Source organism: Mizuhopecten yessoensis, unplaced genomic scaffold (assembly GCF_002113885.1).
Source record: "Mizuhopecten yessoensis strain PY_sf001 unplaced genomic scaffold, ASM211388v2 scaffold7493, whole genome shotgun sequence".
In the NCBI taxonomy this organism is placed as follows: Eukaryota; Metazoa; Mollusca; class Bivalvia; order Pectinida; family Pectinidae; genus Mizuhopecten; species Mizuhopecten yessoensis.
The window spans coordinates 719,941-744,403 of NW_018407075.1; the positions used below are offsets into that span (position 1 = coordinate 719,941).

Below are 24,463 nucleotides of genomic sequence, written 5' to 3' on the forward strand. Positions count from 1 at the left end.
TAGGAGGATTAATGTGGCATGAAAGACAGTATAGGAAGATCAATGTGGCATCAATATCAGTATAAGATGATGAATGTGGCATCAAAATCTGTGTAGGAGGATTAGTGTGGCATCAAAGTCAGTATAGGAAGATCAATGTGGCATCAAGGTCAGTATAAGAGAATTAGTGTGGCATCAAAACCAGTGTTAGAGGATTTGTATGGCATCAAAATCAGTATAGAAGGGTAAATGTGGCATCAAAGTCTAAAAGTCAGTAAAGGAGGATTAATGTGGCATCAAAATCAGTATAGGAGGATTAATGTAATATCAAAGTCAGTAAAAAGGGATTAATGTGGCATCAAAATCAGTGTAGGATGATTAATGTGGCATCAAAGTCAGTATAGGATGATTAATGTGGCATCAAAAACAGTATAGGATGATTAATGTGGCATCAAAGTCAGTATAGGATGATTAATGTGGCATCAAAAACAGTATAGGATGATAAATGTGGCATCAAAATCTGTTGAGGAGGATTAGTATGGCATAAAAGTCAGAAAAGGAGGATAAATGTGGCATCAAAAATCAGTGTAGGAGGATTTGTTTGGCATCGAAATCAGTATAGGAAGATCATTGTGGCATCAAAATCAGCATAGGAGGATTAATGTGGCATCATAGTCAGTATAGGGTGATTAATGTAATATCAAATTCAGTATAAGAAAAACAATGTGGTATAAAAGTCAGTAAAGGATGATTAATGTGGCATCAAAGTCAGTATAGGATGATTAATGTGGCATCAAAGTCAGTATAGGATGATTAGTGTGGCATCAAAATCAGTGTAGGAGGATGAGTATGGCATCAAAATCAGTATAGTATGGTTAATGTGACATCAAAGTCAGTATAAGAGAATTACTGTGGCATCAAAGTCAGTATAAGAGAATTAGTGTGGCATCAAAATCAGTATAGAAGGATTAATGTGGCATCAAAGTCAGTATAAGAGAATTACTGTGGCATGAAAGTCAGTATAAGAGAATTAGTATGGCATCAAAATTAGTAAAGGACTATTAATGTGGCATCGAGTCAGTATAGGAAGATTAATGTGGCATCATAGTCAGTATAGGAAGATTAATGTGGCATCATAGTCAGTATAGGAAGATCAATGTGGCATCAAAGTCAGTATAGGATGATTAATGTGGCATCAAAAGCAGTATAGGAAGATCAATTTGGCATCAAAATCAGCATAGGAGGATTAATGTGGCATCATAGTCAGTATAGGAGGATTAATGTAATATCAAATTCAGTATAAGAAAAACAATGTGGTATAAAAGTCAGTAAAGGATGATTAATGTGGCATCAAAGTCAGTATAGGATGATTAATGTGGCATCAAAGTCAGTATAGGATGATTAGTGTGGCATCAAAATCAGTGTAGGAGGATGAGTATGGCATCAAAATCAGTATAGTATGGTTAATGTGACATCAAAGTCAGTATAAGAGAATTACTGTGGCATCAAAGTCAGTATAAGAGAATTAGTGTGGCATCAAAATCAGTATAGAAGGATTAATGTGGCATCAAAGTCAGTATAAGAGAATTACTGTGGCATGAAAGTCAGTATAAGAGAATTAGTATGGCATCAAAATTAGTAAAGGACTATTAATGTGGCATCGAGTCAGTATAGGAAGATTAATGTGGCATCAGAGTCAGTATAGGAAGATCAATGTAACATCAAAGTCAGTATAGGAAGATCAATGTGACATCAAAGTCAGTATAGGATGATTAATGTGGCATCAAAAGCAGTATAGGAAGATCAATTTGGCATGAAAGACAGTATAGGAGGATAAGTGTGGTATCAAAACCAGTGTAGGAGGATTATTATGGCATCAAAATCAGTAAAGGAGGATAAATGTGGCATTAAAATATAAAAGTCAGTATAGGAAGATTAATGTGGCATCAAAGTCAGTATAGGTAGATCAACATGGCATCAAAATCAGAAAAGGAAGATCAATGTGGCATCAAAAATCAGTGTAGGAGGATTAATGTGGCATCAAAATCAGTATAGAAAGATAAATGTGGCATCAAAATCAGTAAAGGAGGGTTAATGTGGCATCAAAGTCTAAAAAGGTAAGTATGGGAGGATCAATGTGCATTAAAGTCAGTATAGGAAGATTAATTTAGCATTAAAGTCAGTATAGGAGGATCAATGTGGCATCAAAGTCAGTCAGTATAGGAGGATTAGTGTGGCATCAAAGTCAGTACAGGAGGATTCACGCTACATCATCTGTGACTGGGGTCTAGATGTTCAAAGCTTGTGTAGTTCAACAACAAATCAAAACAACATTTTTATCTAGAATGTTTTCAAAAAAGATTTAGATTCAAAGCTGAAATAGATACATAGACTTATGTGAAATCCTCTATTTACATAACTCTTTTGGTTTTTTCAGAGCTTTTAAATTGTATGCCAATGTTCGTCCCTGTAAATCCATCGAAGGATACCAGACTCCGTATACAGATGTGAATCTGGTTACCATTCGGGAGAATACAGAAGGGGAATACAGTGGTATTGAACACGAGGTACGTTGTTTATATACGCCATGTTGCTGATAAGAGATAATTTTGAATGACTTTTTCTTGGGCTCAAAGTCAAATTTAAGTGATTGTCCTGAGAGATGGAAGTTTTTTAGAGACTGTTATTATAGATAATTGTCTCCATCCTAACTAGATCCATTAAATAGACTTATTCCCAATTGAAAAATGCCTTCCTTTGCCCCAATCTTCACACACAAGACGAAAGTCCTTAGTGATCAAAGTATATTTATGATCTGGAGAGCAAGTAGACCATTTGGGATTTTATTTTTATGTTGATTCCTCTTTATGTCAATGACTGAAATAAAAAAAAAATAAAAAAAAATAAAAAAAAAAAATCTTTTAGAATTCATACAAGTAAATAAATGTGACTTTGTCTCCATTTGGTAAGTTGTAAACTAGATAGTTTAATTGTCTGTAAATATTTATCAAACTTGCTGTGGGTTTCTCCCCTAGGTTGTAGACGGTGTGGTACAGAGTATCAAACTGATCACAGAGGACGCCTCCAGACGTGTGGCAGAGTACGCATTTAAATATGCACGCGACAACAACAGGGACACCGTCACAGCTGTACACAAAGCTAACATCATGTAAGACTTCTGTTAATAACTCATATGGAATTACTTTTATGAAATGAATAATATTTCAAAAAGATTAGCTCGTAGTGGAACCAATCATCATAGGTAAGGTTGTTTGTAAAATTTCTAGACGTCTCATTGGTGGTTTATAGATAAGGTCAACTGATTTCACACAGGATTCTCTGGAAATATTTTCAGATGTGCATTGTTGGATTTGCATATTTGAGAATGTCAGATATGTTGTGTTACTTGAAGAGAAGTTTAAGTTAAAGGTGATGCAGCCAATGTCGGCTGTAGGTTTGTGGGTGATCAGTGGGGTGCTTCGCTTTGAGTATGGATACCAGGCATGTTAGCCATTGATTATCTGCCCCTGGTTTGTAGGTGATCAGTGGGGTGCTTGCTTTGAGTATGGATACCAGGCATGTTAGCCATTGATTATCTGCCCCTGGTTTGTGGGTGATCAGTGGGGTGCTTCGCTTTGAGTATGGATACCAGGCATGTTAGCCATTGATTATCTGCCCCTGGCCAAAACTCATTGTCCATTATATCACAATCGAAAAAAGACCCTCCCTTAGAGTACTTCAGGTGTCTAAAACATTGTAAAATTGTCTTGAAGAAGCCTTACCTTTAGAGGCGAAACTAGTCGGCAAAATAAACTTTAAAAAACTTTAAAAAACACTTGAGTATGTTGTGATTATGTTCCTACTTTAGATGAGAAATGTTCACATCACTACGATAAATACACAAGTGTAACCTATACTTAGAGACCATCTTTGGAAATCCTTAAAGCTGTCTCTTATTGTAGATGGTCTTTAATTAATACAAATTCAGTTAACACAAAAATAATTGCAAAGAAAAGTTAAAGAGGTATTTGCTTTAAAAAACCCCAGATATTCGCTTTAAAAAAATAACAAAAGTTGTTTTTTGGGCAGGTTAATTTTTTGACTATATATGAATATTACACCTAAGAGACAAATATATGTGTGTTTATTACTTTTCCTAAGGATTGCCTGCTGCAACATGTTGGACTGCAATTAGTTTTCAAGTCTTTTGTACATCTGAGAGTTTCAATATTGCCCGTCTAAATATTAAGAAAATAATTTCAATTTACAGGAGAATGTCAGATGGTCTGTTCCTCAAGTGCTGTCGGCAGGTGGCAGAGGAGAACAAGGATATTCGCTTTAGAGAGATGTATCTCGACACTGTCTGTTTAAATGTGAGTCCGGCTCGGGAGATTATTTTGTTTATTACTTCACACCGTGTTTTCAAATGTGAGTCTAGACACTTATCAGTCCAAGAACTTGTATTGTTTCTATATTGATGTACTGTATAGTGCTTTAAATTTGTGGGGTCAATACTTGGCGGTTTCGTATTCAGCACATATTCCCGGGGGTTAAATTTTGCTGTGCACCCGAATCCTATGTGTTGTAAATGTGCAAAGTGTTTTGGGTGTCATCATTTAAGGGTTAAACCTCGAAACACAGTCAAACCATTTGAAAACACTGATCCAAAGCATTGTTATCCGCCAGTGACTTCACTTGAAAGAAAATTAAATGTGCATGTACTGTGTACACAAAAATATGTTGTGGTCACTTATATGTAAGTGTTGTTTTTACATGGACTGCCTTGTTGTCCGGTGATAATATGATTAGAGTTCATTTAAGCTTGCATATCAGCGTCACAGGGTTATAAGTATTTTCAACATGTTGTGATAAGGTCAGTAAAACTGGTTAACACTTTTGATAATTTCGCTGGTGTTTAGAATTCGCGGATATTAATCAAAGCGCGAATATAGCGAAATTAAAACCCACGCGAAATATAACCGCTATACAGTCTTGACTCCTTTTTCATTAAAATCTTGCACAAACTTTACAGTAAAATACTGAATTTTCACACTAGTCTCTGGTTATTTTAATTTTCAAAAAACATTTGCCCTCCTGATCAGCAATGAAATCGCAAAACTTTATAGCTGAATAAATTTTAATGATTTATAGTGCTTCTCGTGGAGAGATAATGAACATTAGGTTTAGGTCTATAGTGTCTGTTGGCACTTGATATATCTTAACATTGACCGTACAAATGTTAGCACATAGCAATCCCTTTGACAGTTAATCCACTGTCCGTTCAGGTCTGGTTGAACTTTATAGATACACGAACTGAATACTTGTACTTTTAAAGACAGTCTCTTGAAGTACTTTTAAAGACAGTCTCTTGAAAAACCTAAACAGCATCTTGTTGGCTCACAATTCAGTTTACTTCATTTAAATTTAAATTGTGTTATTCCTATTATTGATTTTTGATTAAGTCAAAAGCGTTAATATATTTCAATTTAAAAAAATCAAAAAAAAACACATTCAAAATTAACAACACCTCATTCGATCTGTACCTATATGTCAACAAATCTCTTTATGTGTACAGAATTTCGGAACGGGTCAATGACAACATTTACATCATATTTTATTGTGTCGCCTGCGAAAAGCTGGTGACACATAGGTATTGCTTTGTCGGCGTCGGCGGTGGCGTCGTCTGAACAGAGGTTTTTGTGCGATAACTTGAGTTTCCTTAGGCCGATCAAACTCAAACTTCATGCAGTGCTTCCTTACCAAAAGTGCTTGCTTGGGATTGCTTTTCAGGTCCGAAGGTCAAAGGTCAAAGTCACTGTTACTATAAATAGAAACTTCACTTAAACTGTATACTGGACGGCTTCGATCTACCACTTGACCCACCGTGTATACCTCTGAAATGCCGTCTTACTCCAAATGTTATTGACAACACTAGGTTGTTTAACATCATAATCCACAAGTTTATTCATTTGTTTATGGGAAACCATCCGACAAATCATACAAATTAAACTTGGAATTGAGACAATGAGTATCCATAGCAAGTTCCTTAAAACTCGGAGCATTCTTCCCAGAACAGTTATATAACAAAATGATGCCATCCAAAAACATAATCTTTGATTATTGCTTACTTTTAACATTATTTCTTGAAATGAAAAGTGTATCTATTTCTTCGTAATCTCCCAGCTTCCTGCGCAGGCGACAGATCCACTTCCGTGGAATTCTTGTTTATGGATGTTAAAATGGGGTCATAAAGAGGGCTCATTTTATTAATAATTGTCTTTATTATTATAATTCAGTTTTATATTATCACTTTGTTTCAGATGGTCCAAGATCCCACTCAATTTGATGTACTTGTAATGCCAAACTTGTATGGGGATATTCTCAGGTAAACGGTGATATTTGTAATAATTAATTCGTTTTCATGCAGTTTTAATCAAGCTAAAAATGTAAAAAAAAATAAAAAATGTTTATTGGAAAATATTAATGTAAGCATATAATTTTCTTTGTAAAGCATATATTATAATAAAAAATATTTTAAGATGTGTATTGATTGTCACATACTGTGTTTCTTTGATCTGTATAAAGCTTACAATTAGAAGCTGCTTTAGGGGTTAAATATTGACTAGCCTAGTGTTATATATTCTGCAATTGTTTTAACTGAAACTTGAAATCTGCACACCGTGATATTGTTGATACATCTAGCAGGGCTAGCTATCTAGACAATAAGGGTTTCCAGATCGTCTAAATCTAGTGTAATATCCAGCTAGACTAGTGGTACTTCAAACTGCTAGCCTGATTGACTAGTCAACATTTTATTTTGCTTATCTTGTTGAATAACATTGGGTTAGTTGAATTTGCACATGGAGTATACAAAATCGGAACTACTACCCTAACGGACTAGTAGTTTTCAAACTTATTATTTAGCCCTGATCTAGTAACAATTTTCCTTATTCCTGACAGTGATCTCTGTGCCGGCCTGATCGGAGGACTAGGGGTGACTCCAAGTGGTAACATTGGAGAAAGCGGTGCCATCTTCGAGTCTGTAAGTGAAAACAATGGCAGGTTGACATTGATTTCAAGTTAGGATACTGATTATTATATCTGTTACCGGGTGTATGTAGTGTAAATTAAACTTTGTGAATCTAGGGCCCCTGTTCATAAAATCATTATCTAATGCTGTAAAGAATTTTACATTATTATCTAATGCTGTAAAGAATTTTACATCATTATCTAATGCTGTTAAGAACTTTACATCATTATCTAATGCTGTAAAGAATTTTAAATCATTATCTAGTGCTGTAAAGAATTTTACATCATTATCAAATTCTGAAAACTTCAGATAATTTATGGAAAGTATAGTTTAATGAGGGTTTGAAAAGAGAAGAAAGTAATAGGAATATAGATATCAGCAAATCATTATCATTGCTATACATTAAGTTACTTTTGTCTGTACTTGAGTTGTCCTTAAAGCTAGTTACTCCCACAACCGCTGTAGGTTTCCTCACTCCCCGACTCATTGGATAAACCTGCTAGGAGTTGGTAAACATTGCTGGTTACCCACTAGTGGGTAACACCCTGGACGTGATTTCATTGGTCAGTCTTTGATTTATGACGTCATGTAACAATGCTTTTCAGTGTCATTTTCAATTGTGACGTCATGCTACATGGCTATTGTTTCCCCCCATCGGAAACACACATGATGTATTTTCCAAGGGGAAAATGTGTTTTTTTCAGATAAAATACCCTAGATAGTCCTATTTTCAAAGTCTAGTGGAGGCACTGAAAAGGGGAGCATTTTGTACATTATTTAAGGCCATATTTTAGTTAAATGTTGATTTGGATTTACTTTTATATCCCCCACAATATATAACATATTAGTTACTTTTTTCTGTACTTGAGTTGTCCTTCAAGCTAGTTCAATTGAAGAAATGAATCTATATATAGTCCTATTTTCAAAGTCAGGTGGAGGTACTGAAAAGGGGAGCGTTTTGAACATTATGTTATGCCATATTTTAATTTGGTTGATTTGGATTTAGATATATATCTCCCTCTATATATAACATGGGTATATATATAACCACCAGGTCCACGGTACAGCCCCTGACATTGCCGGCCAGAACAAAGCCAACCCAACTGCCCTGCTTCTCAGTTCTGTCATGATGCTGCGGTACATGGGTCTAACATCATACGGGGACAGGATAGAAACTGCTGCCTTTGATGTGATTCGGGAGGGCAAGGTCAGTACTCCTGGTCAAAGCATTTTATAGTATTCAACTCATTCACCCCTGAAATTTAATAATGAACTATTCCAACCTTTGGATTGGAGGAGTTCAAATGTGTCTTCAGGGTGAATGAGCTAAAGATATATGCCACATTACTCAAAAATGCAAATTGTTAATAAAAGAATTCTAACTCTTTCATTGAATTTGAATGGTTTAAGAGTTTAACTGTCAGAACGCTGGGAAATTACAGTAATATTTAACATTTTCTCAAATTTGTAGTAGTTGAATACAGTTAAACCTATGGTTGTCTAAGTGTAAACTTTTACTGAATGAAAAGTTGAGCTGAATAAGATCGTAGTGTGATTTCATGTATGGTACCAAGTCAGTGATGACCACTTCTTTGTTCCAGGCTCTAACTGGCGATCTGGGGGGATCGGCAACCTGCTCGCAACTGACAGAAGCTATCTGTGAGAAAGTTCAAGCCTCGGGATAGACAATAAAAGATAACCAGACATTATTTATGAATTGTGCTTAAGATTTAAACATATTATGATATTGTCTCGTCGTTATCAAGAATAATATCTTTTCAGACATTTAAGTTCATTATAACTCGTCCTGATATTAAAAGTCCTTATGACATCTATCTTTTATAACATTTCTGATTTAAAAAAAAAGATGTTCTCAGATCAGAAATATTTTCTTATTGGAGAGAATGACTGTAAAATGTTTGCTAAATGAGTGAGCAATAGGTTACATTATTATAAGAAATAGAAGAAAACGGGTAAATTCTGTCCTAGTTTAGAACACGCATACCTTTATCAGTACAGGTAGTCCTTTGATCCTAGGAGACCAAGATCTAAGAATGACCTTTCTTGTTTATTATGTACTGTGAATGAAACGTTTTTGATTTATTTCATCAAAAGTGTTGTGTGTTCTTCATTTGGTTTCTAATTACTATTAAGTGTATCTAGTTTATTGTAATGATCGTAGAATGGTTTAAAACCAAAAACGGACGGAGCATGGAGTTTCCAACTTCTAGTATTTATAGATTAAGTTAATAGTATCATGATTGCTTAATATATAATTAGTCCTCTCATGATTTGGACAATTTCCTGCATTTTTATTTCGCTCCAAATTCAAATAATTTATTGCCTGGAAATCTTAATCTATGGTATTTGATGTTACTATTTTTGGAAATGGGGGTTACTGTTAATATTTTCAGAGTTTTCAGTTTTTGTCAGGCTTTCTCATGAGAAATAGCAAAGGTTGGAAAATATGTAGTTTCTATTTGGTAAGATATATTTGTGTAGATCTATTATGTTTACTTGCTGTCAAAGTGCATGTATGTTTCTTTAAGTTTAATGTTATAGATCTGAAACATTTATATTTAAGACTTTAACTTATAGTTCAAAATTATGTAAATTTCTTCGTTATAGTTTCTACAGCAGTGTGACGGGTTGGTGTTTATACATGTAGTAGATGTATTTATAAATAATGGGAACTCAGTTTTATAAACTTAATCTAATATTAACCTTATACATTTCTGTAGATTTCTTTCATTTTGTCATTTGGCCTTCCTTTACTTATTCTCAAGGATATTAATTTGTGTTCAATCACATTATGTGTTTTACTACATGTATGTTATGAAAAGAACTTCTACAGGTAATTGTTCATGTGATACTCTATTTGATCTTCTTCAGTTAACGAGAATATAAGAAGCACAACATGCTTTGACCACTTTTAATGCTCCTCATTGCAGTGATTTCATCATTAACTGAACTAAGTAAGAGACCAACTGTGTTAAGAGACCATTCTTTAGCCTCTTAATACAGGTTCTACTGTATCACACGGAATTTATCAATCCATATTGATAATAAAAGAATTTATCAATTCTACACAAATTTCATATATATTTTGGTAAAGGGTGAAACGGAGCAAAATGTACTAATCGTTTAAATTTCCCAACTGTTGGATATGATTTGCTTAACTTTGAATTCACAACACCAAGTAATAAGTGCTTTTGTTTTTTTCTTAAATTAGAAAAAAAAAAAATACTTGATGTCTGTTGGAAATATTTTCATTTTTCAATTTTCTTTTGATTGATAGTTTCGTGTCCCAGACTAGCTTGTTTTGAATATGTTCTTAACAACTCTTTAACTTGTGCAACCAAAACGATTAACTCTAATGTGAGAAGAGCAAGAAGTTATTTGAAGTTCTTTATGTCCAATATAACTTATAAATATATATATCACAAATATATATCGCGTCACAGTTTAAAGATGTGTTCAAAATGCATAATATATATACACAATTACTGTTCATGTATCTGTAAAACATTTTACTAAACTACATTGTAATGTTATGCAGTAATTTCAGTTATAAAGGAACTTAATGAAACACATTGAAATGTAACATCTGTCTGATCACTAAAAAAGGATAATGTATTTTTGTGAATATAAAGGATTCAGACTTATTTTACCAATTAATTTGATTTTGAAAATCACAAAACAGTATAGGTTCAAAAGTAGGATTCAGTGTGAAATACAGAAAATGTTGCCATATCTTGATGTCCTCCATCAGCGTCTCCAACTCTGCCAGAGTGAGAAGAAAAGGAGGAGTTATATATGTTGATGTAGATGTAGCCACAAAGTCTGGTTATGTCCTTATATATGGGAAAGTTATTTTATTGTGTTGGTATTGCATATGATTTTACCGTATGTGTATCCGTTCTTGTAAAGTTCATTTGCAATATTTTTACAAGTTAAACATGTTTGTTAGATCTCCTCTTGAATAAAATCCTTGGTAGCCAAACCTTTTTGTGTTGTATTTAAAACAAAATCCACAAAATTATGTCTAGTAGATTTTTTGTATAGGACATTTTTTTTCAATGTCTAATCAGGTTGTCTGCCTGAAACAAGACATTTGTGCCAACAAACCAGATCGTCGCAACACTTTCAAATAAAGTCCCTGACATCACGCATAACAGGAGGTAACTCCAAATATTGAACTCCTATCAGCACAATGCTTTTAAAGATCAAAGTCACAGAATAAAAGTAGCAAATATACTTTTCTTTCTATTTATAACCAGAACCAATAGATACCTATAGTTAAAGGTCATATTTTAATGATAGAAAATTACATCAAATCTTGTATCACATTTACTGTGATTTTAGTCAATGGTCTGTACATCATTAACGTTTCTATATTTGTCATCTCATTGTATGGGTTAGTCACTATAAACCAAAAGGTCAGATGTCAAGGTCATACATGTATAAAATTAAAAAACAAAATTACCGTTTCTGTATTTGATGCAATCTTTGCAGCAATGTTGTTTTTAGCTCACCTGGTCCAAAGGACCATGGTGAGCTTATGTCATACCACGTCTTCCGTCTGTCAACTTTTCCTTTAAAATGCTATTAGTCCTGAACGGCCAAGTAGATTTTGACTAAATTTTGTCTGGAGCATCCTTAGGCCAAGGGGACTCCTTGTTGTATAAAGGGTGGGTGTGGCCTCCCTGGGGGCAGAGGGGCGGGTCAAATAGGGGAAATAGAGGTAAAAATTTTAAAATTCTTCTACTGTAGGGAATAAGGGATTTTGTCCCAATTTAGTCTGAAGCATCCTTGGGCCAAGAGGACTCAATTTTGTATAAACAGGGGGTGTGGCACCCCTGGGGGCAGAGCTGAATAGGGAAAATAGAGGTAAAACCTTAAAAATCCTTCTTCTACCATAGGGATTAAAGGATTTCATCCCAATGTAGTCTGGAGCATCCTGGGGCAAAAGGGACTCAATTTTGTATAAATGGTTGGTCTGACCCCCCTTGGGCCCAATAGGGGTAATTTAGCAAATTCTTTAAATTCTTTTTCTGTAAGAATGACAGGATTTTGTCCATGTTGGTCTAAAGCATCCTTAAGTGAAAGGGACTCAATTTTGTATAAACATTGGGTCTGACCCCCCTGGGGACAGAGCCCAATAGGAGAAACATAGCAAATTCTTCAAAATCCTTCTTCATTTGTAGAAATGACAGGATTTTATCCAAATTTGGGACGTAGCACCCTTAGGTTAAGGGGGACAAATTTTGTATAAACTGGGGCAGAGACGTGGGGTCAAATAGGGAAACTAGCTTTAAAATCCTTCTACTTCTATAGGAATGACAGGAATATGTCCATATTTTGTCTAAAGCATCCTTGGTGAAGGGGAACTAATTTTGTATCAACGGTGGGTCTGACCCCCTGGGGGCAGATGGGCCAGGCCCAATAGTGGAAAAATAGCAAATTCTTCAAATTCCTCCTTTTCCTGTAGGAATGATAGGATTTTGTCCAAATTGCACATAAATATAACCCCCGACTAACCATGCAATACATGTAGGGCAACATCTGCCTATTTTGAACTTCAATTTTGCTAACATTTCCAGGTGAGCGATACAGGCCCTCTGGGCCTCTTGTTATTGTGTACTATTTGTTTAGTCCAACTTATGAACTTGACCTTATAGTGCCGACCTTGAAATCTCCACTTGGTTACAATGATTGATCTATCAATTAATTGCAGTGACCTTCAAAGAATGTGAAAATCAAATTAATTTACTCAAACTTTGATAGACACTATCTTCAAATGCTATGGGCAATTATTCAGAAAAAGGGTATTAAATATCATCACCCTGGGTTTCTTGGTTATACAAAAAAAGTATTTCAAAGGTTTTACCCTATGACTTTAAAAGTAGGTAAAGGCCAAATACAATAAACTGTACCATCATCAAAAGTCTCTTGCTTATCCAGAAGTCATTTTATCTTGTATACGCTCCAATCTTCGGGTGAATACAAGTTTCTCGATCAAATGAAGCAAGTATGTATGGCTAAGTGTAGAAATATCCAGGTCATTCTAAAAACAAACACCTGCAATACAATAGTTAACGTGAGGATAAGAATTTCTTTTGGAGAACCAACATGCCAACAAATATGTTCATTGATAATCATTCATTTTCTGCAACAGAAAAGTAATACACTGTCAGATCAAGTGGATGAAACCGAAACAATTAATATAGAATTGGGGAGATAGAAATTGTGTATATATATTCGAGTTTGTCGCTCTGATGTGGGTTTCTAACTAGCAATACTTCCAACAACTAAGGAAAGTTACTTGAGCATTTGATAAGCCAACACAGTCCTGTATCAGAAAATGAAACAGTTATAATATGAAGAAAAAAACAAAAGCCAAAATAATGACCACAAACAATTGTTTTATTAAATTGTTAAAATTATAAAAAATATTTCACATGTTTGAACTGTGAAATGAAACATGACAATGAAGAAAATAACCTGTCATGATGATGTGTGTGATGAATAGTGATGTTTCAGATTTGAAAATATCAAAATTGTAAAGAAAGTTTACCTCTTGGAAAAGACCAAGCATATCCTAAACATAGAAAAAAAAGAGAAAAAAGGTTAAGATTATTTTCATACAATTACATGTATCAAAGTTTTACTTATACACAAACAATGTATGTGTTCAACGTGTCACAAAGTTTATAGACTGACTGGTCCCTTTGTCAAGCTATGACTCGTGTCAAGTCTTAGCTTGACATACAGGCACTGGTTGGATCTGAAAGATTGGGACACGTTTAACATATACATCTTATTGACATATTTTCCATACATTTTTGTAACATTCCTCGTCAGCCCTAAAGCTGAATGCAACCATAGGTCTCGATGCATACATAGACTGAATCCATGTTGACAATAGAATCAATTTCCTGACATCGGATGAGCTAATGTTACTTAAGCATTTAGCCTAAGACACATCGTCCATTATCAAATTCACAACAGTTCGTGTTTTTTTCCAAGTCCAAATTCCTATCAAGAAAAGTGTCCTTTTCCTTGTTATCTGCCTCTATGCATTCTGCCATGTAATGATGGCAATTTTTAGATACGTTTTCTCAAAATCGCAGTTGTCTCCCTCGCTCCCTTTTGCATTTTTTTTGTAATGGTTCCGAGCACTTTTTTTGAAATATAAAAAATCACAGCTGTCTTCCTTCCTGTGATTTCCTCTAGCCTGCAAATTCAGCATACAGCTTCCATATTATTTTACACAATATATCAACTCATATTCCAGCAAATCCACTCTCACTTTCTCACAACTAGCTCTCCCTCGGATATTCATACCCTCCTCTTCTGCGTACTGATGTATAATACTGAAAAGAAAGAGAAGAATTTCATTGCTAAAAGTGATTTCCCTATATGCATTGAACCAATAAATAAGAACATCTATATAATTATTTTTCATGTTTCATATAGATTAACATTTCGTCAATTTTATTGTTTTTGGGTAATTTTTGCTGTGTCCATTTTAAAGTAATTTGTCATTTTGGAAATAATAAGATATTATTTAAACCACCTAGCAAACAAATGTGTGTCAGACTATTTCTGATGCACAATCAAATAAATCAGGACAAGTCGATGTTATTTCAACTTCTTTGGAAACAATCAATATACTTTACAATCGCAGCAAAAGTTATTTTCTTGATACCGACGCGATCGACACTACTGACTCAAATTTGTTATTGGTTAAGCATTTTGTCTGGTGCATTCCTAGTCTGTTTTGAGGGCTGTTTCATTATTAATTGTATCAGGGAGGTAGGCCACATCTGGATCAACATATTATGAGTGGCACAGTTAAATCCAGATTCATCTACAGTTGTTGACATGTTTTAAATCATTTTCAATATTAGATGTGTGGTGAAGCCAAGCCTTTGAAAAATACCTCGCTTAGTCTAAACTTCTACTTCAGTAGTCTAGCATTCAGATATTACATTCAATAAAATAACTTAAGTACTGGAGAAAAGTAAAACTTCAATTTTGCAATTCACCTTTTCAAAATTGCATCATTCAAGCTCTGCCAGGCTTGGTTTCATATATACACACCCATTAGCTTCCCTAACTGTCATTATAGCTTTCCTATGGAAAGTGTTATGTCAAGGAATGTTTGTGAAATATATGCCGTTCATAGAATTTATATACCTACCATTGTTCCCTCTGATGAAAGCATCGCCATATTTGTTTTTTAGTTGGCCATTTACATATTCCTCTGTCTGCTCCAAAGCAATGTTCATGTACCCATCCAAACAGGCTAGCACACCTTCAGATACAAGCGAATCAAGTGATTAGAGCAATTTTTATTCCAATTGTCTAATGATTCCATTTCTCAAGCAGATAAAGTCTGCCCTAATTCAATACAATTTGTTTTCCCCGGTAAAATTAGCAGGTCTGTGGTCCAAGGAACCAGGAATCCAACAGTACACAACATACTAACATCAGTTTTTTTTTTAAAATTTAACTTGTTGCAACTTTCAACAACGACAACATATTAATTTTTATTGAAGTTCTAAAATTTAGAAATTTTGCTTATCTTTTGCAATGAATTAATAAAACATAAGACGGGCAGAGGAAAATACCAAAATGGATGTCTTTTTCATAAGAAATGCTTACAAATGCCACAATAAGGAAGACACAACATAAGGTAAATATACCTTACCTCTGTAATCCACACCTGAGTTCAGCTTCACTACTACAGGGCGCCCAATAATTTGCTTCAAAAATTCACTCGGTGTCTGTTTTCTACTCATTTCTGAAATACAATAAAAATATTGTTAAAATATTATTAAGGATCACTATCCCACGGCACTGGTTTTTCATACGATATACAGTAACCTCTCTTTATTTGTTTCTGGATAACTGTTTGGGCCAATGAAGACACTTCCCGATCCATTGACTACCTGGTAAGTGGCTCAGTCGCTTAGAGAAATACAGCATAACAATATCAATTCCAGGGTTCCAGTCCCAGTCTAGCCCCTTTGATAACAATTTTCATATAAAAAAAAAGTACTCATATAAAATTTTCATAAAAGTCCAATAAAGTATGGTTCCTTTCAGGAATTATTTATCAAAGCTATATTCATGTCGGTAAAAACAGTTTTCAATGCATAGTGTAGCAGGAACACTTTTATTCCTGCTAGGTATACTCTCAGTTCTGTCTTGTGAGACAGCCACATCGTAGCGTTTGTATGTAATAGCGCCGCCTAGTGGTAGGTTGTCAATTGGGAATTCCCCTGTGCTATTTTTGGCACCGGTGGTAGGTGTCCCACGATTTTGGTAAGGTTCATGGTTTGGACTGGCCAAACAGGTTGGACTAGGGTCAAACTAGGTGGGTCCAGGGTCAGAAGGCAGGGCTAGGTCCAGTATGTAAGGGAATGTGCAGGTGTGTGGTTAGTTCTGGCGAAATTTTGGATTGGGAACTGGCCAGAGCTTCCATTCGGCTTGGGTCACTAAATCTATGTTTCGGTTTTTTCAGCGGCCTCTGTTGACTCCTGGGTTCAAGTTTAGCCTGGGAACTGGCCATGGCCGAGAGTCGACAGATACTGGCTTTATAGCTATAGCCTTTATTCTAAATTATTCGTCGTCTAGCATAGGCGAGTTGTCTAATTCGTCAGAGTATGTCTATTATGAGTATTGCTTGTTGTATATAATGCTGGAGGAGGGGGGGGCGTCATTTCGAAGGGTATCTTGTGTAAATAAATTTGTACTGTATATAATTATGATAATTATTAATAATGATATTGGAGTTGAGATAATCACTCAAGTGTGACCACTGATGGCCATATGACCAAATGACAGTAAACTGCGAGCTGGCCCTGCTGTGTACAACAGTTACATGTAGTCACCCAAGCATGACTGATGATGTGTATGAATGAGGCTGTGCCCTTAGGTAGCAGTATACAGTAGAGGGTTGTGGCCATGGGTGATATTTTTGTTGAATGGCTAACCCCTGTATAATGATATGTAAAAAAAATATAAAAATAAAACTGTACTAAAATTGGTATAAGCATGATGAAGTGGGCTGTGTGAGCTTCACATTTGTAAAAAAGCGAGAATAAAAATTTTGCCATAATTCAAAAGGGTGCCTACAGATGAAAAGCTAGCTTTACAGGAGGTAAAATTTTGACAACACACGACGCAAAATTGCAAAAAATCAAGTTTAACAACTTTACTGGGACCCAGATAATTCTGCAACCAGGTAGGTAATCTTTAATTTCAGACAGAACTCAGGAAAAAAATTACTAGTTGCGAGGGTCAAATTTTGGTTCAAAAATAGCAATTTTTGGCATTTTTTGATGTGGTAACCATGGTTTTCACACAAGTGATATACATAGAAAAAAGAGGTTTATACACTTCTCAGTACTTTATATGTATTATAAATAAAATGCAGTTTACAAATATATATACATGTATAGGGTAAATGCGCTGTGTTTACATTTCCTTGACATGTGCCTTGTTTATCAGAGTCGGGCCATTTCTACTGTATACTGCTACCTTATGGGTAAAATAAAAAAAAAAAACACACTGCCAACCCGGTTAGACATCACTGCAATATTTGCTTCAAATCATACTGCCGCCTAGACGTTGCGAAAAACCATGTACGTAAAATACATCCAGACTCGGACCCTAAAGAGACCGTATCTTCTGCCCTTTACAATCCGCAATCTGAAGCTAAGAAACCAAAAGCATGGACCCCACCACCAGAGGCCCGTACCATCAACAAACTGAGCAAACCTACCTTCCGTATTGTACAAGATACTACTGATTATACCAGGAGTTCTACCACCACTTTAGAAGAAGACCTGGCTCTGAGTGACACGGACTCAGAGTCGGACACCAACAGTAATGAACCTATGTCGTCGAGTTTTGAAGACTATAATTATGTACACGAGGGTTCCACCTCTGTTCTGGACTCTACCTTTTGTCTAGATGAACTACCATATTATTTAAGAGATAGAACTGTATCTGTATATAGTGTATATGGCATCTATAATTGACTCTGCAATTACTACAAACATTCTATGAGAAAGCGGTTAACTTTATTAATCTATCAGTAAACACGTTCAACTACTATTACCATAATTTAGCGGGTAAATTACCACAATATTGTATATCACGTGACGAGAACAATCAATTTCTTGAACCGTAATTTACACCTTAGCTTTATTTTTCTCGATGCAAAATTGTTCTGATGACGGTTGGCCTAGCCAACCGAAACATGTAAACTAATAAATTCTAAACCTACGGAATCCTTGGTGTTGATGCTCCATCCTTTATCAAGTTGTTAAAAAAAATAAGAGTTAAATAAAAAAAATAGGAGTAAAATGAAACATCAGGGAGTAATTTAACTTGTCAGGGATTAACTTTCTTATGAGTAAAATAATACATACATGGTAGAGAATTACTCATTGCTGGGTTTTTCACCCCACATTCTTTATATTGCTACTTTCCCTTTTCCTTTGCCCAAACCTGAGAATTTTACTCCTTTGTCTAGTCACCAGTGGGGTGCAATACCTAGAAATATATAAGTTCAGGAGCCCAATTGTTTTAATAGTATAGCTGGCTGAGCTATTAGCGGAACTGGACTGGGTCGATAGTCGGCGACCAGATAGCTCAATTGGTAGAGCATCCGTCTAGAGTTCGGAAAGTACCAGGTTCGAACCCCGGTATGGTGTCAGGTCGTTTCGGTAACAAGACGAAAACTGTTTCGGGACTTTTTTTGGGTCGTTTCGGGACATGTCAAAAGTCGTTTCAGGATTTTTCATTTCTTTCTTCTTCTGAAGACCATTACCTAATTATATGTGCCAAACAGGTACCGACATTCTTCTTCACAGAGACGTGTATACAATTCCAAAGCAACGATCAAGTTATAGATATCAATGTTCATGCATACCGGTTTGATGTAGTTGACTAATGTATTTTATTTACTTATTTGAAAGAGGACTTTAGTGGTCCTGAACCAGAAATAAACTTCATAACTGATATGAGGTAAGCAAACAAAAATTCATATAAAATTTCACCTATTATTTATTTTCTTTGTTATGAATAGGACTTCTAATAAATAATCTTAATATATTTAAGTGAATTAATTAATGTAAATGTGTTGATTTACACATGCCCTCGCATCACGGATAGACGTAATTATTACCAGTATGAAAAAATGTTGTTAGTGTTTAATCAATCCATTGTTCTCGTGACTGCATTTATAACATCAGATATATAATATGACCAGGAATCACGAAAGGATTTATCAACACAGGTCATAGACTAAAACCATACTTATGTATTTGCAGGAATCGATATGAAACGGGAGCGAAATGTAATTTATAAGTGAAAACTGTATATGTCCCGAAACATCTTGTGCTATGTCCCGAAACGACTAGCATACGATATTTTTAACCGTTTGTAAGCCATATCTACCACACGGTGTGTCGCTTGAAGTCTGGTATTCAGTCTGAGAAATCGAGACATACTTACTGCTGGTCGACAGATGCACGAAAATTTAATGAATTATCGCGAGACTTACAATTCTTACACAAGGCTGAAAGAGACATCACGTGGTAAAATCTCGCGGGAATCAAGATGTCTGCGCCCTTCCGAGTCATGCGACCCCGGTACATCATAGAGACATTGAAAACTATTGGAAAAACACGTTTAAGCGAGAAACAAATTTGTGCTTCACATTCAGGTTTACTAAATGAATGTGTGCTTGCAAGAAGATTTTGCGGAATTACTTTTGTTAAGTCAAACCCACTTGGAGTCTCATCTGTAGCTGTACCGCCGATAGTTCGACGTGGAACACAAGACAAGCCTACTTTCACTTTGTCGCGATGTGGTGGGATCAGAGTTATGTCCACGCTGACAGAGAGAACTTGTTGGAAATGTGGTAAAACAAAACATGGAAGATCGGAGTTGTTTATTTGTGTATGTGGTGTAGTACAGGAGGTGTCTGATTTAACATATTTCCAAGTTTTGGATATTAAGGAGATGTTTGATGTGGATCTGAATGTGTTGGCGTTCAAATACAAAGAGCTGCAGAAGATGTTGCATCCAGACAAATACAGTCAGAAGACGGAGGTGAGGAATTCGACATTTATTGGAGATCTGGAACTAATTTACTTTGTTAAACAGTCTATAATACTGTACTGCAGTTATCATGCAGTTTCAGAGCTGCTAATACAAAATAATGGACTGTCTTCTTTTTAAAATTTATAAAAGATTCTGCAGTAAATCTTGACTTTATGCGAGTCCATATAATTGGTTCATATCATTTCACAATATTATATCAATCTTTCTGTGTCTCTAATTTTGCATAAACAAAAACAAATTTAGGTGTAAAAGTTGTGCATTGATTAGGTTGTCTTATAAGCGTCAGCTGTAGGGAATTTCCCTTTAGCTCAGCGGTAGAGCATCAGGCTGGAAAGCCAAGGGGCGCGGGTTCGAGCCCCAGCAACAGCACTTTCTTTTAATATCACTATTCCTCGTCCTACAACATAGTTTTCAAATCTATTTCAGAAAGAAAGAGACCTTGCAGCCATACAATCATCTCTTGTCAACAAGGCATATGCAACTTTAACAAAACCTCTTCCTAGAGCTCTTTATCTCCTGGAGCTCAACAACCTTCCAGTAGAAGAAGCGAACAGTGATGTGGACCCAGACTTTCTAATGGAGGTCATGGAAATAAATGAAGAACTGGCAGAAGTTGATTCTCCAGAGGCCTTGCAGGGAATGCAGACAGAAAACGACCAACGTGTGAAAGATTGCTTTTTGGAAATTTCAAAAGCCTTTCAAGACGGAAATATGGTTCTTGCCAAAGAACACGTGATTAAATTAACCTATTACATAAATGTTGAAGAGAAAATCAAAGAAACTCATCGTAAAAGTTTTGAATGATTTAATTAGTTTAGTTTAAGAGATTATTTATTCTCTTTGGAGTTATTCACCAGATTTTAATTTGTGTAATGAACAGGGGTACTGACAAGTATCCAGTTTTTGAATATATATGAACTGATATTGACAAAGTATTCTTTGTCACAATTGACGATAATCGTAAATTTATGTGGAAATAAGTTCTTGCAGAATGCATTATTGATTCAACAAGAAAAACTTTAAGAAACTGGACACTTCAAGAAGTCAAGATGAATTTGTGTCAAAGTTTTATAAATTTGTTTCCATTAGTCCATAAAGTACATATGAATAGGTATATAAATATCAAAGAACAGATATGTTTTGGAGGATTTTTTGCCCTTCTCTGGTAAAATCCATTTTTACAAAGTGTTATTTTTGCCCTTGACATCTTATAACTGCCTATGTACATAGAATGTAGGTGTACTAATTTTCACTGTCATGATAAATTTGACCTCGTTACAAACTTTGAAGATTCAAATTTCTCTATGTGTTAATGTTCGCCTTTAAATGACACTTCTAATAATCATTAGTTGATTTATTCACGAATCAAACATTTTGAGTCAATTATTTTGTGGTTTCAAAGTATAATCCAGGTTTGTTATTATGGAAACATTGAAAATTACAACTAATAAATCGAATTGGAATGAAATTATCTATACATTAACACAGGCACTGGCTTTGTAAATTTAATTGATAAACAAAGAAATGTTGAATTTGATAAGATCACTGTACAAACTACAGTATAAAGATAAACATGCTCTTCTTATTACTGCAAATCCAAGTTTTATAGATTTTGAATCAAATTCCTTTGCTCATAATTATTTTGTCATTTAGGAATCACATACGGTCTTATGTACAGTGACAGGACCTCAATGATATTTGACTTTATACATGTCGTCAAAGTCCAAATGTTTGGAATTTTTCCTGATGGTTCCAAAAAAGTTTGAAACATCAAAGTTTGACTGTGTTTGTAAATAGTAAAAAATATTTATCTGGATTTTATAATTTTTGTATTTATGAAGGATTTTCAATCTATTGAAGATGTATATTTATTGTCCATTGAATGAATCTTGAGATAATTTTACCTTTTGATATCATTATATATATACATTGTTCTGTTTAAGGCACCGTATATTTATTCAATAAGATCAAAGGGTTAGTGCATAGATCTCCGGCTCAAAACTAGGAGCTGGGAGTGGTGATGATAGAACAATGAAATAGCATTCATTGGCATTTCTACTGAACTGCAACAGGTATGGGTGGGCTTACTACCAGACATGGGCTTATAACTCATTCACCCCTGAAGACACATTTGAGTCCTTCCAATTCAGAGGTTGGAATAGTTCATTATGTAATTTCAGGGGTGAATGAGTTGATGTTGGATAAATATGTTTTGGTTTATTTGTGTTTTAGTTAACAGCTATGGTGATAAAAAAAGAATACCTATGTACATGCAAACCTGGGGCACAATAGTTTACAAGGAATGTTTGTGGGATGAGGGAATCCAATAACCGGGTTTTTGCTAGGTGTTTATAGGGTCCGGTACAGGGACCCATTCCCAATTGAAAAAATGACCCTGCATTTTCCCAATTTCAGTCTTTATTTTCTCAATTGGATCAAAAAGCATGTTAAAATACAAATGTCCAGTCATTATATGTACAAGGAGCAACAAAAAAATACGTAAATAATGAAAACTTGTGAAACTGAATAAACAAAAACACTGAAAATGTATGTGTTTGTTTATTGCTATACATTTTACTATAAGAGACAGCTAAAGGAAAACTTTTTACTAATCACACATTTGTATGTGGAAAAATTGATGATATTTCCCAGTTTTAGCCAAATGTGGATGATATTTTCCCAATTCCTGCTCAGGGGCCCTTTCCCAAAATAGCTGGCAAAAACCCTGCATAATTAATGATGCTTTAATTGTTGATCATTAATAAACATTCATTAAATATCCATTACCTAATGCTTTATTAAGTAACCTTTCCACCAACACATTTTTAATGGGAGATTAACTAATCAATTAATAGCGATTTGATGTATCTGATACTGTAATGATGGCTTAATTTAATTATCGTTTGAACAACCAAACCCTGGTCAGCTGTTTTAAGTCTGGAGAAGTTACAGTCACACAACATCAGAATCTTAATATTCGTATGAGTAATTAATCTGTAACTGTTTGTATATTACACTGCCCGTGCAATATCTGTCCCCTTCCCTCTAACATGTCTATAAACTCGGTGTTGAACTGTTGACACTTCCCCAGCATCAATTTAATTGGTCAGCGAACCATGATAGAGACGTTTGTACCTGTAAGGTCACTGATCCGTAGTAGTAACAGGGCACACGTGTTAAAGTTAAAGAAGGTTTTATGAAATATGATTGCAAGAAGGACAATTAATATCACATTTTAATGCCTTCAAATCAGGAACCATTGCGAGACATCTATATCAGTTACAGCTGTAACACATTAAAAAAATGAATGTAAATTAAAATTTGATCCAAGGATTTTGGAGCGTTCACAATTCATGCTACTTTATCATTTTTACGCAAGTTACATTTTCCTTTAAAAAAATGCAAGAAAGAAAGAAAGAAGTTAGGAAAGTACAAGGTGGTTAGCAAAGACAGGTATCTGACTTAATTTTGTGCAACACTATATGGTTTAGATTACATGCGTAGCAAAACAAACTGGAATGGTGACACCTTCCGAAAAAATTCTGGATCTGCCCCTGACCAAGTCTAAAGAAAACATAGTAAAAATTGTTGAACATGGAATAAACATGACTAATAAAAAAGACTGTAAAATATTATATAAAATGATAAACTTTGTAACAATGAAAACAACCAAAAAATTAAATGATGCAGTTGCTGATATATGCAATGGTATTGTCATCAGCATAATTGTACAAAACGCAGTATTTTAGAAACGTAAAAATGTCATTAAGAAAACAGTCTCATCCAGCCTATAGGCTCGCAGCTTCTCCAGTAGCAGATTGTGTGGGATCTGTACTGATCATTAAGACGACAAAATGAAATCTTCTCGACTTTTGTAATTATGGCAGCACATAAATATTTAGAGAAGATGTGAATAAATCCAAAGAGGCTGCAATTATCAATAACAACTGGGATTGAAACTGAAGATATTATTATCTGCAATAAAAAAATAATACGTGATCATTAAATGAACTGCATGATTGCCAGACATCGTATACCTGCTTTGCAGTTAATATAAACTTTATTTCATTCCAAATTAAGTTGCATTACATCACATAACATACAAAGTACAGAGGAATGGGATCCGGAAACAAGTTGAAATAACTTATATAAATCCGTTTCCGAGAATGTATCTCATTAATTTAGGGCATGATGGTATAGTTACTGAATTCTATGGAAAGAAATATAAACACTTAAAACAGTAGCTTACTTTTAAACGTAGTTCAAGGGATATTTGAAATGAGAGTAAAAGAAAAGGGGTACAGGGTG

General features: G+C 34.8%; 3 protein-coding genes across 3 annotated transcripts in view; 2 read left to right on the top strand and 1 right to left on the bottom strand.

Moving 5' to 3' along the window:
• The window catches only part of LOC110453736 (isocitrate dehydrogenase [NAD] subunit alpha, mitochondrial-like), a 16,425-nt gene extending 5,413 nt beyond the window's left edge, over nucleotides 1–11,012 (top strand). Inside the window, exons 5-11 of the mRNA XM_021502841.1 lie at nucleotides 2,417–2,546; nucleotides 3,015–3,148; nucleotides 4,250–4,352; nucleotides 6,300–6,364; nucleotides 6,940–7,021; nucleotides 8,064–8,216; nucleotides 8,611–11,012. Coding sequence (XP_021358516.1) covers nucleotides 2,417–2,546; nucleotides 3,015–3,148; nucleotides 4,250–4,352; nucleotides 6,300–6,364; nucleotides 6,940–7,021; nucleotides 8,064–8,216; nucleotides 8,611–8,694 — 751 coding nt within the window. The 3' untranslated portion in view covers nucleotides 8,695–11,012. The remainder of the gene's footprint in view (nucleotides 1–2,416; nucleotides 2,547–3,014; nucleotides 3,149–4,249; nucleotides 4,353–6,299; nucleotides 6,365–6,939; nucleotides 7,022–8,063; nucleotides 8,217–8,610) is intronic.
• A 2,409-nt stretch (nucleotides 11,013–13,421) lies between these two features.
• LOC110453740 (U6 snRNA-associated Sm-like protein LSm6) lies at nucleotides 13,422–19,606 on the bottom strand. Its single transcript, XM_021502847.1, has 4 exons — nucleotides 19,544–19,606; nucleotides 15,726–15,818; nucleotides 15,216–15,329; nucleotides 13,422–14,385 (listed from the first exon to the last, which is right to left on the bottom strand). The coding sequence occupies exons 2-4, from the start codon at nucleotides 15,814–15,816 to the stop codon at nucleotides 14,351–14,353; spliced, it is 240 nt and encodes a 79-aa protein (XP_021358522.1). The 5' UTR covers nucleotides 15,817–15,818; nucleotides 19,544–19,606; the 3' UTR covers nucleotides 13,422–14,350.
• A 35-nt stretch (nucleotides 19,607–19,641) lies between these two features.
• On the top strand, nucleotides 19,642–22,313 carry LOC110453739 (iron-sulfur cluster co-chaperone protein HscB, mitochondrial-like). Its single transcript, XM_021502846.1, has 2 exons — nucleotides 19,642–20,143; nucleotides 20,582–22,313. Exons 1-2 carry the CDS (start codon nucleotides 19,649–19,651, stop codon nucleotides 20,957–20,959), a joined length of 873 nt encoding a protein of 290 aa, XP_021358521.1. The 5' UTR covers nucleotides 19,642–19,648; the 3' UTR covers nucleotides 20,960–22,313.
• The last annotated feature ends 2,150 nt before the right edge of the window (nucleotides 22,314–24,463 follow it).